This window comes from Ursus maritimus, unplaced genomic scaffold (assembly GCF_017311325.1).
Source record: "Ursus maritimus isolate PB19 unplaced genomic scaffold, ASM1731132v1 scaffold_29, whole genome shotgun sequence".
In the NCBI taxonomy this organism is placed as follows: domain Eukaryota; kingdom Metazoa; phylum Chordata; class Mammalia; order Carnivora; family Ursidae; genus Ursus; species Ursus maritimus.
In genome coordinates this window covers 25,484,589-25,499,471 of record NW_024425452.1, presented here as the reverse complement: position 1 = coordinate 25,499,471, position 14,883 = coordinate 25,484,589, and the positions used below count along the sequence as shown (strand labels likewise).

At 41.6% G+C, this 14,883-nt stretch overlaps 1 protein-coding gene across 1 annotated transcript in view; it reads right to left on the bottom strand.

The window, feature by feature from the left end:
• The window catches only part of KCNQ5 (potassium voltage-gated channel subfamily Q member 5), a 489,866-nt gene that overhangs the window by 155,906 nt on the left and 319,077 nt on the right, over window positions 1–14,883 (bottom strand). The window contains exon 2 of the mRNA XM_040643667.1: window positions 13,283–13,373. Within this exon, the coding sequence (XP_040499601.1) occupies window positions 13,283–13,373 (91 nt within the window). The remainder of the gene's footprint in view (window positions 1–13,282; window positions 13,374–14,883) is intronic.

Below are 14,883 nucleotides of genomic sequence, written 5' to 3'. Positions count from 1 at the left end.
AATGGAGCTTGTACTCTGGTGACAGAAACCAATAATGAATAACAGTGACAAATAAGCAAGAAAATATCAAATAACAGGGTGCCTGGGTGGCTCAGACGGTTAAGTCTCTGACTTTTGGGTTTCCGCTCAGGTCACGATCTCAGGGTCGTGAGATCAAGCCCCACATGGGGCTCCTGCTCAGGGCAGAGTCTGCTTGAGATTCTTTCCCCCCTCCTTCACCCTCCCGCTCCGCTCCTCCCCCGTGCTCATGCTCTCTCTCTCCAAAATAAATAAATAAATAAATAAATAAATAAATAAATAAATAAATAAAATCTCAAAAAAAAAAAAAGAAAGAAAATATCAAATAATGGTAGATGCTATGGAGTCAACAAAACAGGGATACACGTGGGAATTATTGCTGGCTTCTGTAGCTCGGATGGCCAGGACATTCAGTTTTCACACATTTACTGAACATCTTACATGCTAGGCACTGTGCTACATACTACGAAATACAAAGACTACTACATAGTGTCCCAAAATAAAATCTATTTTTGGAAATCAATGATCACAGAGCACAATGAACGCTGTTGAAGACCATCCGGGGTATAGACCATTCTGTCCGAGTTGGGCCGGACCTGGGAACACAGAGGAGGGGAACAAAACAATTCCCGGAGAGTCCGGGAAAACTTCCAGAAAGAGGGGATCTGACTGGAGACTTGGAAATAAATAGGAATTACCAAGGCGGTAAAAAGAAATGGGAGAACTGGGCTCCTCAAATGGAGGAAACACAATTTATATAGGTGCAGAGGCAGCGTGCGTCGGCACTATGGCCGGCTGAGCTCGGCCGCAGCACCGGGCGGATGCAAACAGGCTCCGCCTTCCGGTGGGCGCCCTCGCTGGAAACCGGGGCAGGAAGAAGCCTAGACATGCAGGAAAGAGCAGAGAAGCCTGTGTGTGGCAAGGTAAAGAACTGGGTCTTTTAATTTCAAAAATTATCTGAAACTTTACTTTAGTTTTATTATTTTTAAAAATTTTATTTATCTACTTCTTAATAAAGTAGGCTCTATACCCGACGCGGGGCTTGAACTCACAACGCAGAGATCAAGGGTCATGAGCGCCACTAACTGAGCCAGCCAGGTGCCCCTTTGCTTTAGTTTTAAAACAGGAAAAGATAGAATAATCCGAATATTACAGGTTTCACATACTGAGAAGGCGTTAAAATACTTAGAGTTCAATAAAGTGAAAAATGAAGTTTACAATGGTTAAATTATCTTACATTTTAAATAAAATATTCTCAATTTGCTCTATTGTAACAGTGCTAAAATTTGTTTCTGTCTGCAGGACTATTATTTCTCTATCTAAACTCCGTAAATGTTTCCTTTATTAAAATTCAGGCTAATTGAAAAAATTTGAACTTTTGATGAATAGGTTTGTAAAGCTTAAAGATTTCTTTAACAGAGCTTGACAAAGGGGAAAAGTTTGGATGAAGAGTACTTCAAGCCATCATCTGATACAGATTTTTATACTTTTGATTTATTTGCCCTAAGGATGACACCTCCCAACCTTGTGCCACTGATGACTTTCATTTGGAAAGCCCATATTATCACGTAGGATGTGACATGTGTTCCCAAGCAGGCAGCATGGATAAACTCATACCCATTTACATCCTGGCTTTCCTGCCACAGTGCAATAAACTCATTGTCGAAAAGCCAGGTTTTAGGTAAGATTGCTCACTGAAAAGAACAGGGCTTATGGTAAAGAGGGCAAACCTGTTCAAACCGATGGAACTTTAAAAAAGAGATCCAGCAAAAACGTCAATCCTAAGAAGATTGTTAAAAAGATTCGTCAAGGGGCGCCTGGGTGGCACAGCAGTTAAGCGTCTGCCTTTGGCTCAGGGCGTGATCCTGGCGTTCTGGGATCGAGCCCCACGTCAGGGTCCTCCGCTATGAGCCTGCTTCTTCCTCTCCCACTCCCCCTGCTTGTGTTCGCTCTCTCGCTGGCTGTCTCTATCTCTGTCGAATAAATAAATAAAATCTTTAAAAAAAAATAAATAAAAAGATTCGTCAGATTCTAACAAGGAGATGCTTCAGTCATCCTGGCCTTCACCTACACCAATGTGGAGATAGCTTGATGGAAGGGGACGTCTGGAAGGGCACAGGCTGCTGGGTTATGGAGACAAGGGCCCTGCATCACATGTCATAGGTAGAGAGAGAGGCGTAGGCTTTGCACAGAATGTGGTGATGCTTAAGATGGATCATTTCCTTTGTCACCTTACATTTGTGTCTTTTGTATAGATGAGGGAAAATTGACTTCTAAGTGCTTCTAAGAGAGAGTAAGTGTCCAAATAAGTGTCCAAAATAAGAAGGAGGATATGGGCAGTATTGTACTTCTTCAGCATTGCTGCGTTTAGCTAGGCTGGTACGCTTGATACTCAGCTGCTGAGTTATTTGGGAAAAATCATCTTTAACTTCCATGTTACACTGACATCGTTACCCTATTTACAATTGCATATGAGGTGATTTGCATTATGGAAACGTGAGGAAAGAGAATAGACTGCATATGCATAATACTCGAAATTCTCCACCTGATTTAACTAGAAAAATAATCTTAAAGAACCATCACAGACAAGGATGGGGACCGTGTGAGTATCTCGGTGTACAGCTGGTGTGTGATGTGTGCGGTGCCTCTGGCTCACAGCATACCTGGTAGGTGCTTAGTGAATATGTGATGAGTGAATAAATGAATGAATGAATCAACAAGCAGCTCGAGATAAAAAAAGAAAAGAAAAAAAATACCCTTCCGTCTGCAGAGGTGACTCAAGGCAACATTTGTCCTCACAGCCTCTGGCCTCTGACCTCGCTGGATGTTTCTCATTTCTGACCCCAAGCCTAGAGTTCTCCAAATCTACAACCAGACAAGCTTCACACAGTCCACTTGCCTCTGCCGGTCCCTGCCTGGCTACGGTGACCCCGAGCGTGCAATTCTCCACTGCCGTGGATCACAGGACAGAACCAGACAGTGACTCAGGAAGGAGCGTGCTGGGGAGAAGAAGATGGGTCAGCCAACTGGGACAGGAAACCATCCAGATTGATGGATGTGTTAAGGGACTCGCAAGCTCTCCAGTCATTATTAGCATGAAGTCAAAAAGAAAAGGATACTCGCCACCCCTTCGCTTCTGCATAACGCCCTCAAATTCTGTTGGGATTTCTCTTTCTAGTAAGATGGCGTTTGATGTTGAGTTGTCCTTGATTTCACCTGATTTAACAAATAATGTTCAGGAGAGTCGGTGCTGGGGAGTGAGAGAGAGAGGGAGTCCTTTCTGGCACCTGCATTCCCAGGGGTGGTGCTCCCTCACTTTCCGCACTCCTGGCCTCGCCCGAAGGTGGGCTGGGTCTGGGGTTTGCATTTCTTTGGGAAGGCTATTCTGCTGTGTTCTTCCAGGAGAGCTTCCCAGGTTTTCCAACGGTGCTGTGATCTCACGGCACTGAATCTCCCTCCGTCAGTGTGCAGCAAGCCGAGGCTGGAGGGCCTGTCACACTCGCAGCCTCTTTCCTGTTCTCCATTTTCCAGTAATGTCCTGTGGGTTCATTGTGATTTATAGCCCTGGAGGAAGCCAGGTCTGCAGCATTTTCATTGAATCCAGCCTGTAATGGTGTTTGTCAAGCTGCCATTACAGCTTGGAAAATTTTTCTCTAATCTACTTTGCAGAAGCATGGTTGCCTCTCACCTTAATTGTGGCCCCTGATGTCTGCCTGTGTGGGAAAGGGGACCCACCCCACCGCTTCCAGCTTTTGCCTTTCCAGCACCAACCTGATGTTCAAGAGAGGAGTGCAATTCATAGTAACCTATATTGGAAATAGTTTTTGCTAATATTTGTGACTTTCATAAGAAATAGACGAGAGAGGTCTAGTCTCTCATGTGCATATATCTTAAAGTGTGAATTTTTAAAAAATGACATATTCACCCATTTTTATTTCATCTCCTAATTTCACCATTTATTCTTCATAAACCCATGGTTTCAAGGTTTTTAATTTTTTCTAGACCCCGTCAGAGGTTGTAGATGAGAATATTCTTCAGGATATGCTTCTAGGGCAGGACAGTGTCTTATTCATATTTGAGACTCCGGTCCCTGGCACCGAGGCTGGAATGTAGGAAACATTTAATATATATTTGAGTTAAAACTGCAGTGAATTAAGGGACCGGGCCTGGAGAAATTAGGAGAGGGGGTAGTCAGGATCTAGGAACATATCTGCACATCACGGAGAGCAGAGAGCACCTGAAATGCGGCAGGTGGCAAACGATTTGGAGCTATGGAGCATGGGAGGGGCAGAATCTCTCAGTTCTGAGAAGAGCCCTCCCCAGACTTTCTGTGAGGCACCAACCAATTATTTGGGATTTACAGTTTTGACAGAACCTCTAAACCATATTGCTCCAGTTCATCTCCTGTCCTCGGTTCACACTGCCTCTGTTTTGTTTAGGGCTCCATCATGTTTCATACGAATGACTTCAGTTGCTTTCTAAATGGCTCCATTCCCATGACTCCCCTACTCCAGCGATTTCTAAGGACAGGTGTTGCATCTTGTTTTAATGTTGGTACCATATCCATGATACTGTGAAATTTCAGTATTAATGTGCAATTAAATAATTGGCCCTCTTCTCTCATAAAATGCTTATTGATAATTTGTACCAGGTACCATTATATTAAGTGATGCTGAATTGACTTTGGATTTCCTTCCTTCCTTCCTTCCTTCCTTCCTTCCTTCCTTCCTTCCTTCCAGATTTTATTTATTTATTTGAGAGAGAGAGATAGCAAGAGAACACAACAGGGGGAGGGGCGAAGGGCAGAGGCAGGAGCTGGCTCCCTGCTAAGCAGGAGCCAGAAGGGAGGCGATCCCAGGACTCTGGGATCATAACCTGAGTTGAAGGCAGACGCTTAACTGATTGAGCCACCCAGGCACCCCTGGATCCTCTTTCAAATAAATTTATAGTCCCTCTGGTACCTCATTTCCCCCCACTCACCCTCGGCTTAGTCTCCTTCAGCTGTTGCTGGTCTTCTTGTCCTTCCTTGGCTCAGTAGGTGCACTCCTGCCCAGGGCTCTTACCCTTGATGCTCCGTCTGCCTGGAATGTTCTTTCCCCAAATCTCTGCATGGCTTGTTGAAGTCTCTGCTATAATGCTACCCTATCCAGTGGACTTCTCTAAACATACTAGCTATTCCTCTTTTCTGCTTTACTTTTATTTATAACACTTAATATACGGATCTCCCAAATTGTTTATTGTCTGTCTTCCCCATAAAAATGTGAGTTCCACGAGGACAGAGATTTTGCCTGTCTTGTTCATTGCTATCTCCTCAGGGCCCAATAGAATGCCTTGCTCATACTGGTGCTGCATAATTCTTGTTAAGTAAAGGGATAAGGGAGGACATACAATGTCAAGTAGCCTGTACTGGGGGAAATTAGAGGGAAGAAACAGCTTATTTGACCCCGCTTTGAGCCAGATTTCAAATGGCGGACATTCTTTAAGCCTGGAAGGGCACTAAAGGTAGAGTGTTCTTTCTATTGCCAATCATCCTGCGCTATTATTTTCCAGCAACTCTCTGCTGTTTATTATTTCACCTTGTTTCTCTCTTTCTCTCTCAGTTGAATATACTTTTGTGGAGCTCAGAAGGACACAGGAGATGAGCATCAGCGTGAACCTGATGGAATGTGGTTCACGCAGAGCACTAAGGATGTCTGCGGCACGTCTCCTCAAGTCTGGAAACAAAATTGCTCAGAGCAGCTCTCTGTTGGACCGGCCACTTGGTCAGACACCAGTGCTCATATCAGAAACGTGTAAAGTTCTTTCCTTCCTGATTATAGACAGAGACACGGTCTTTTTCAGGCACAATTTCATTATCTTTAACTCGAACAAGTCTTTCCCCTGATATGCGAAACACTTTTCACAGGATAACTTACTATATTATTATCCCTCAGTTAAGATTCAGCGTAGGTGTTAAACTACTCCTGCTTTTTCTTTTCAGTCATCAGCAGATTGATGAGGATTGTTAGTCTCCATGAATCATTTTAAAGTTTATTTGCATTTTCCTTGATGAAAGACAAGCAAAGGAAAATAATTGCAGTTTTCAATGTTCATTGGGGTATTCTGAGAGCTTTCTGCAGTAAATTACAGGGATGTGATAAACATAAAGAACCATCACTCATTCCTCCTATCTGATTGCTTAATATCTCATACGCTGTCACTTCCATTACAAACACAAGATTTAATATCCTCAAATGGATTCTTATCCTTATACTCTGCTATCCTCTCTTGCAATGTTTAATGCCACAACTTTAAATGTAAAGACTTAATGTAATCTTCTACATCAAACCCATCTAATTCTATGCACAAACCTTTCTACTTTTCAGGGACTGGTAGATGTGTTTGTGGCTGGTTGCCCCCCCCCCCCCCCTTTACTAATACTGACAGGTGGGAAATGGCCACATCTCTAATTCTTCAATACCATGTGAAATAAGGGATGTTCATACAGCAATGAAAAAAAAAAAAAAGAAAAAAACCAACCAAACACAACAAACCCACATGCACCCATCTTAGAAAAAGAAAACAAACATGCAACACAGATTAATTATGTAGTTATTAGCTTTTCAAGGGGACTGTTCACTTTACAAAAGGACTCACTACAGATTTTCTTTAAATAGTAAGCTCCACTAGTGCATTTAAGATATAATTAGATCCATCTAAATTGGATTTGTACACATTTCAGGAACTGAGTCATTGTGCAAAGAAACAGCAAACCCATGTTTTTTTTACTACATGAAGCAAAACCAGCAAAACTAGCAAATATGCCTATGCTGTTTAGAAGGTGCCAAACACCCAGATGTTTGGGAAAACCTGAATATTTGACCATGTGTTTGAGTATTTGACCAGACGCTTAGCACAATCCATTTGTGGTTTGGAGTCTTTTCTAACACAGCAGGAGGGTAGAGAAGCGACTATACAGAGACATTCTCTATCTTGCTAAGATGATAATGGCATTCCTTTTATTGCTTGTGGATGGGAGATTTTAGAAATGACCACCTTTGATGAAAATGTGACATATAACATATGTCACTTCCATTAAGTGGAGAGGTCATCTATTTTCAATGGGTTGAACAATCTACATTGAAAGCCCTAAAAGGAATACTTGGCCAGATTATTTAATAGAAAGGAAATGCATTCTAAACAGCATTGTTCCTAAGAAGGTGGGACATGAAATGCTAAAACATACAATCTCAGGCTAACGAAATCAAACCAAACCAAAACAAAACTTCTCACGATAGTTTGACCTGGAAATAAAAGAGCCCTTAATGTTGCTCACCTGAGCAATGGAAGCTGGGAATAGAAGGCACAACTTTATGCTTGACTATTACCCCAAAGATCAGGCTTTTGATTGTTTATAAAATAATATTTAGAATTCCTGATACAAAGAACTTATAATGGTCCCAACTGATATACCCATTTGTGGTAACTTAGTAAGTATACTTTCTATGAAAGAAAGAAACTCACTAATTCTAAGTAAAAGGATTGTAGGCATCACCACGCATCTATGGAGCCCAAAAGAAGCCTTGGACCTTTGTGACTGCTTCATGGAGCAGTGGCAGATGCACTTTGGTAGGACTTGTCAGTCTCGACTAATCAGCAGGAGAATTTGGGCTGCTTGATGCCGTGAAGACAGCCCAAGCTTTTCATCAGCCAGACCTAGGCTGGAATCTTAGCTCGGTCTCATACCCAGTGCACGATCTTGCACAACTTAATTAGCCATTTGGTAAATGAGAGGACTAATACTTAAACCGAACATTTCTTATGGTTTGTTTTTGTCTTAATAAGAAATCCATGAGTCTGATCAATGAAAAGTACTTAAATAATGCTAGCGCCCTTTCAGTTTCGAAGAATTTACAACACATAGGAAATCAACACCAGCTTTTAATTGTCCTCGGTATTTGGGTACACAGCTTCGTATTATATTCCGGAGTTCATATATTTTATCCCCAGAGTGAGGGCAGAGCAAGCAGTTCTGTCAGACCTCGTTATCCCTGCCCAGCACTCCGCCCAGCCGATGCAGACACTGGGAGAAGTACTTAGAAAGCCATGAGCGTTTTCATCAGATGCATTTACCAGAGAACTACAACAATAAGAATCTGTTCATTAGTCACCAAAAATAAGTGGTTATTATGAACACATGCCTCTCGCTGAATGTGTGCCACTGAGTCACTTTTAGTTAGATGAACGTGTTTGTATAGAGAGTTGCCATAAAAAAAAAGCTGCCATAATTAGCAGTGTTTGTGGTGAGAAAATTCTAGCAAAGATACTTGTTTGCTATTAGAAAAGTGTGATATTTTCTCAAATGTAGCATTTTCAGATATTCCACTGTTCACTGTCCTTATTAGGCTTCATTGTATATGAAGAACCAGTGATTACACTATTTGCCAACTTCCCCTGTGCTGAGCTCTGTTCTAAGCACTTGAATTTAGCTAATCCTCACAACAACTTTATGAAGTAGGCTGTATTATTGTCCGCTTTTAACAGACGGGAAAATGAAGACACAAAGCAGTGATTTCCCAAAGGCACGCATATAAAAAGTGGTAGAAGCAGGAATTTGAACTCATCGTACCCAGCTCTAGGGTCTAGATCCCATTCTCAAGTGTGTCCTCCACCGTTTCTGTGGAGAGAAACAAGGGAACCTGGTGTTCAGCATGAAGCCCCAGCCCACACAACTGAGAAGAATAAAAGAGCAAATTCCCACAGAATTTGTGTGTCTCTGATGAGGGAGCAGAAGGCCAGCGGAGGATAGAGCAGAAACTGACACTTCACAGCACCCCCCCCCCCAGGGGATCTGTGTGACATTCCTCAGGCACTCCTGGTGCCCTAAAGCTAAGGAAAGGAAAAACAATGGTTAACTTATAGACATCTCAGTACTGCAGGGCATGAGTCTCCCTCAGTTTACAAATGTCCTAGTGATTTACAAGAACAAAGCATTTCTATCAATAACCTAGCTTCCGGAAAGAAATGTAGATACAATTAAATGTCCCTTATAACCTGCAGCTCATTGACAGATACTTGAAGCAGGCAGAGTTCTGTTCCTCCAGGAAGCTCCCAACTATCTCGACATTAACGCCTTGCTAGAAGGAAAACACACCTTAACTTGACAATGGCAAGGCCTCTGGTATCCTGGGAGTCTTCTTTAGCATATGAAAATCCTTTTGAAACCTTCCTTTTCCTCACCTCCCCCAGCTCCCAAGTATATAATCAGCCACCCCTCCACAACCCCCGAGCAGCAGTTCTTTCTGCCCACGGGTCCTGTCCCTGTGCTTTAATGAAATCACCATTTTGCACCAAAGTCTCAAGAATTCTTTCTTGGCCCTTGGCTCCGGACTCTACCCCACTGAACCTCACCTATATTCCAAAACCCCATCACATCCATTTGGCTTGTAACCAAGGCCCGTAAGTTACAAGTACGTAAGTAGCCCTGGGAGTGCAATTCTAGATGAGAATGACAAGGCCTCTTCCCTTGGGGTGAGGAAGGAGAGCTGAAGACTTCATGGGAAGTCCAGGAGGTGAGCAAGACCAAGTCCAAAGCAATGGCCTGCCCCTGTATGCTGGTCCAGGTGCAAAGTATGAGTGTCACAGAGGGGCCTGGAAAGTTTGTCCAGGAGCCAGCTTGCCTGCTCTGCGCTCCCTGTCAGAAGTGTGGGTGCCTTTTACTTGCACAGGAATGGAATTACAGTTAGAGAATAGGGACATCCTTTAAAATGTTAAAAACAAAAACACATGGGACAGAGCTACGAAAAAATATACAATCGTTATGTATCATTTATATATGGTTCCTCTAAATTTATTTTTCTGGTGTTCTATTTGTGGCCAAAAGCGTACAAAAGTGACGTTATTATAAAATTTTTGCCAACATTTAAAAAGCCATATTACTATTTGGATGGCAGTTTTTAGATCTGCTTCATAATAAGATGTTCACTAAAAACATTGCTTGTCAGAATCGTGGTCTCTGAATTCTGTTCGATTAGATATTCAGAAGACAGACAGCTTTTGAAATCAGATTAACTGTCTCAAACATACACATTAGAAGAATAAATAGCCTTCCCTAAACCATTTAGATATCTCTCGGGTTTTTCCAATATTCTACAGCTGACTGAACTTTTATGATACACTATGTTAACTAATCATGAAAAAGAATTAAATATGCATGGTTTTCCAATTTATTAATTACTAAATAAGAAAATAAAAACAAAGCCTAGACTTGAATTTTTTTTTTTTTTTTTTGGTCCACATAAAGCATAATAATTTTTTAGCATTTGCCTGGCTAGCTCAGTCAGGAGAGCATGAGACTTTTAAATAAAACATACTTTTCGGAGAAACATTGTGAAGAAGAATAACATCAGGGGAATCTTCGACCTGCAACACAGCCTGCATATGTCTAGGTAGGTTTTAAGAATACACTTTGGTTTACAACATACACCTTGACCATTTACCCCTAGAGCCCAACAATAGGAGGGTAAGCAAGCACTCTTCCGAGGGAAGCAGGGCAACCTTTCTGAGCCTGTGGCTCTGCAGTAATCACATGGTATTGCATAAAACAAAGGCCTCGTTTGCATAATGGCACTGGTTTCCACTTTGCTAAATTCAAAGGCATTCAAGACTCAGGGAGGAGAGAAGAGACAAAAATGGCCAAAAGGTACAGGAAAAGGTGTTCAACATCACTGATCATCAGCGAAATGCAAATCAAACCCACAAGAGATATCACCTCACACCTGTTAGAATGGCTACTATAAAAAAAGACAAGAGGTAACAAACGCTGGGCAGGGTGCGGAGAAAAGGGAACCCTTGGGCACTGTTGATGGGAAAGCAAACTGGTGCAGCCACTGTGGAAAACAGTATGGAGGTTCCTCCAAAAATTAAAAATAGAACTACCATATGATCCAGCAATCTCACTTCTCGGTATATATCTGAAGAAAATAGAATCATTGTATATATACATACAATGGACTATAATTCAGCAATAAGAAGAAGGACATCTTGCCATTTGTGACAACATGGATGGAACTTGAGGGCATTATGCTAAGTGAAATAAGTCAGATAGAGAAAGACTAGCACTGCATGGTCTCACTTACAAGTAAAATCTAAAAAACAAAAAACCCTGAACGCATAGAAGCAGAGTAGACTGATGGTAGCAGGGAGGGGGGTGGGGTGGGACTGGGGTAAGGGTGATGGTGGTCCAAGAGCACAAGCTCGCAGTTGTAAGACAAGTAAGTTCTGAGGCTCTAACGTCCAGCATCGTGACTATAGTTAGCAATTGCGTAGTGTACGCTTGAAAATTGCTGAGAGCAGATCTTAGGAATTCTCACCGCACACACACACACAGAACGGTAACTGTGTTAACTAACTTTACTGTGGCAATCATTTTGCATATATATGTATATAAAATCATCAAATGATACACCTTAAACTTACACAATGTCATATGTCGATTATATCTCAATGAAGTCGGCAAGCAAAACAAAAAAACCCAACTGAGGGATATGTGAGAACATCTACTTTATCTACTCAAATGTACCCTAGTTACTAAACTGTAAAGAATTGTTCACTGCTCAGAAAGTTTCAAAAATCAAGATACGAATCAGCCTTGGGCTTTTTAATAACATATTTAGAAACTCATTAGTAATGTCTATTTAGACTATTTAGAAACTCATTAGCAATGGAGAAATTTATATTTTGGAGATTTGAAGGATGGAAACCTAACATTTTGAATTCTTGACTTGGTCATGAAAAATTCCTTTTTATGGGATTCTTAATGCTTGACTCATTCATAATATATATCATTGGTCTTGCAGTGGACCCAGTTTCTCATGTTTCCGAGTCTAAAAGTCAGATTCACTTTTTCAATCTAAAATTCCTAGTTGTAATTCTGTATATGAACCTAAAAGCCAGCTGTGCCTTAGACCTTGGGCTCAGATCATTTGTTGTTACCAAAGGGGTACATGAAGCTAAAAGCCCACTTGCTACCCAAATGGAAACCTCATAAATGAAACAAATCCCCGGTGTGCTTTTTGGTCTGTTTTCTATGTTGGGTTTCAAAATAGTAACCTTACCATTAACAATATACCGCTGAGCACAATTTGTATGGAAACAAATTGGGATAGATTTGTTCCAGGCTCAGAAATGATTTCTCCCTGATGTAGGACAGAGACTTGATGAAGTCTTAGTAACTTTAAGCACAAACTCGCCATCTGAAAGCATAGGTAGGAAGAACAGCTGCCCTCAGCTCAGGTTATAGGAGTTGAGATCTTTCAGTTTCACCTTCAAGGTAAGAATAATTTTCTTATATTAAATGCTTATTGCTGTATTTAACCAACATCTCTTTATATTAGGGCACAGAAGCCAGCTTTCCCCATACCTTTTCTCTCTCCTCCTCTGTAGTCCACCAGGTTTTACAGAAGTGAGTTGTTCCAATGTGTAGTTCATTCAGACAGTTCTGAGACTGTCAAGTCTGATATTTTTGCACTAAGCGAAGGGATCAAAATGGATGTAAATGAACCGAACTTTCAATCAGATGTGATTTCGGTATATAGTGATATAGTTTAGTTGTAATAGAAAGTAAAAGAGCTTAAAAGGCCCAGAATAATTCAGACTAAAATATCTTGGGGTCTTTTTCCATTTTAAAATGAATTGAGCAATTCTGTGTGGTTGAGGATTGACAGCATAATGGAAACAGAGCTAACTGCAGAATTTCTTACCAGGTAGGTAACTGCATTAGCAGCAAAACCCATAATGTAGTCTGTTGGTTGAAAAGAGCATGAAGGAGCCTTCTGTTTTCTTATGAGGTGCTATATTCTCATAGTTCTCGGCTAATTACACTTACCTCCTGCCAAATTGCAGTTATTGGAAAATGCTCTCTATTCTGTAACTTTTAGCAATATTATGAGAGACCTCATGGATATTGATTCTTCTTATAATTTGTTTATTACCGTAGATAAACATAAGCAAAACTGCTTCCAAGCCCTGCCTTCTATTTTTGACGTAACGATAACACAAGATACTGCTATGTAATAGTAACACTGAACATCTGTATATTCCTGAGGACTGACTAAACGTTAAAATGGAGCACCAATATTTCAATGATCTTTGCAAGCTTCCTACTTTACAGTAACTCTCTTCTTTCCTAGACAGCACTTCTCATGGGATAAAACGCATAGCATAAATATTAAGGACAGTTCTTACACAAACTTTATGTACATTTTTGCTCATATGTTTCACTTACCAGAATCAAGAGGCAACTTGAGGCCAATTTTGTGTGCTCAGGGATGGTGGAAAACACTGACAAAATCAAGCAACCAAAGACAAGGAGAAAACTGTAAAACAACAACAAAAAAGAGAAATCTGATAAGAACCTTGCCTTATCATGACAGACGTCATTTCTTGTTTCTATAGTTTAAAGCACCAGACCCATTGGAATTGGCACTGATTAAATCATAAAAGCCTTGGAAGGGACTAGCCATTTTGAATATCAGAATATAATATGGAGGGCTGGGTAGCTCGGTCACTTCATCGTCCGACTTTTGATTTCAGCTCAGGTCTTGATCTCAGGGTCGTGAGATCCAGCCCTGCGCTGGGCTCTGCGTTGGGCGTGGAGCCCACTTAAGATTCTCTCTCTCCCTCTCCCTCTGCCCACCCCCCCCACACCCTCCCTCTGTGTGTGTGTGTTTGCGTGTGTGTGCGTGTGTGTACATACGATGTATGATGCACATGGAGTCCCTTTACAATGTCATCGATGAAGAGAATGCTGCGTGTGTGTTGCAGACCATATTTAAACGTCTGCATCTGAGAATGTGTGAACTTCCCATAAATCCTTTCACAAGAGGGGAGAAAGGTCCCGAAAGGGTGTTCTTGCTTTCCTACCCTGAGAGCACGTGCCACAGCGGTTCTCTTTTCAGAGAAGCAGAATCCACTTCACATTTGGCAGTGCTGGTGACCCATCAAATGTTCTCAGTGGCTGTCACTAAGCCACTGGCTCATTTTCACAGTCTAATTTTGCTCATGGATACTTGTTTGTCATTCCTTTATAATATTAATAAGAATGGAGAAGGATGGGAACGATTTCTTCTGCTCCTCATGTACTTTCCATTTCCTGGCAAACTGCTAAAGAGATGACCCCTCGGCTCTGTCTACTCAGACCACAGTGCTAGGGAGCAGAAGTGAGGAGCAGCATTTTCTACCAATCAATCTACAGACATTTTTATTCCTCAAATTATGGTACTCTCAGGATCCGGGGGCGGGGGGGAGCTGAGTTCCCCCAAAAAAGGTCTAATAAAAAGAGAAGGCTGTGTTTTAAGTTGAAGTTACTTATCCTGAAATGCAGGATTAAAACAAAAACAAAAACAAAAACAAAAACAAACAAACAGGGGCGCCTGGGTGGCTCAGTCAGTTAAGCGACTGACTCTTGGTATCGGCTCAGGTCGTGATCTCAGGATCTTAGGGTTGTGGGATTGAGCCCATCGGGGTCCATTCTCAGTGCAGAGTCTGCTTGTCCCTCTCACTCTGCTCCTCCCCCCAAACCCCCACTTGCGCACTCTCTCTTTCAAATAAATAAATAAAACCTTAAAAAATAAAAAAACCCCACAAATACCTGAGTTCTAGGACATACTTTTTACTTTTACATATCTCTGGGAAGCTCACACAGTAATCTCCCCTAAAATATCAGTTTCCACATTCTTTTGTATGGCATTGGAGTTAATCTCTGCCTCCTTTGGCTTGCCTTGACACGTCATCTAAGTCTTTCTACCGCACTTGACTGGGAGCTCCCAAGGACCTAAAGCCAGGGATTGATAAATTATGGCCTAGGGAACAAACCTGGCCCCTAAA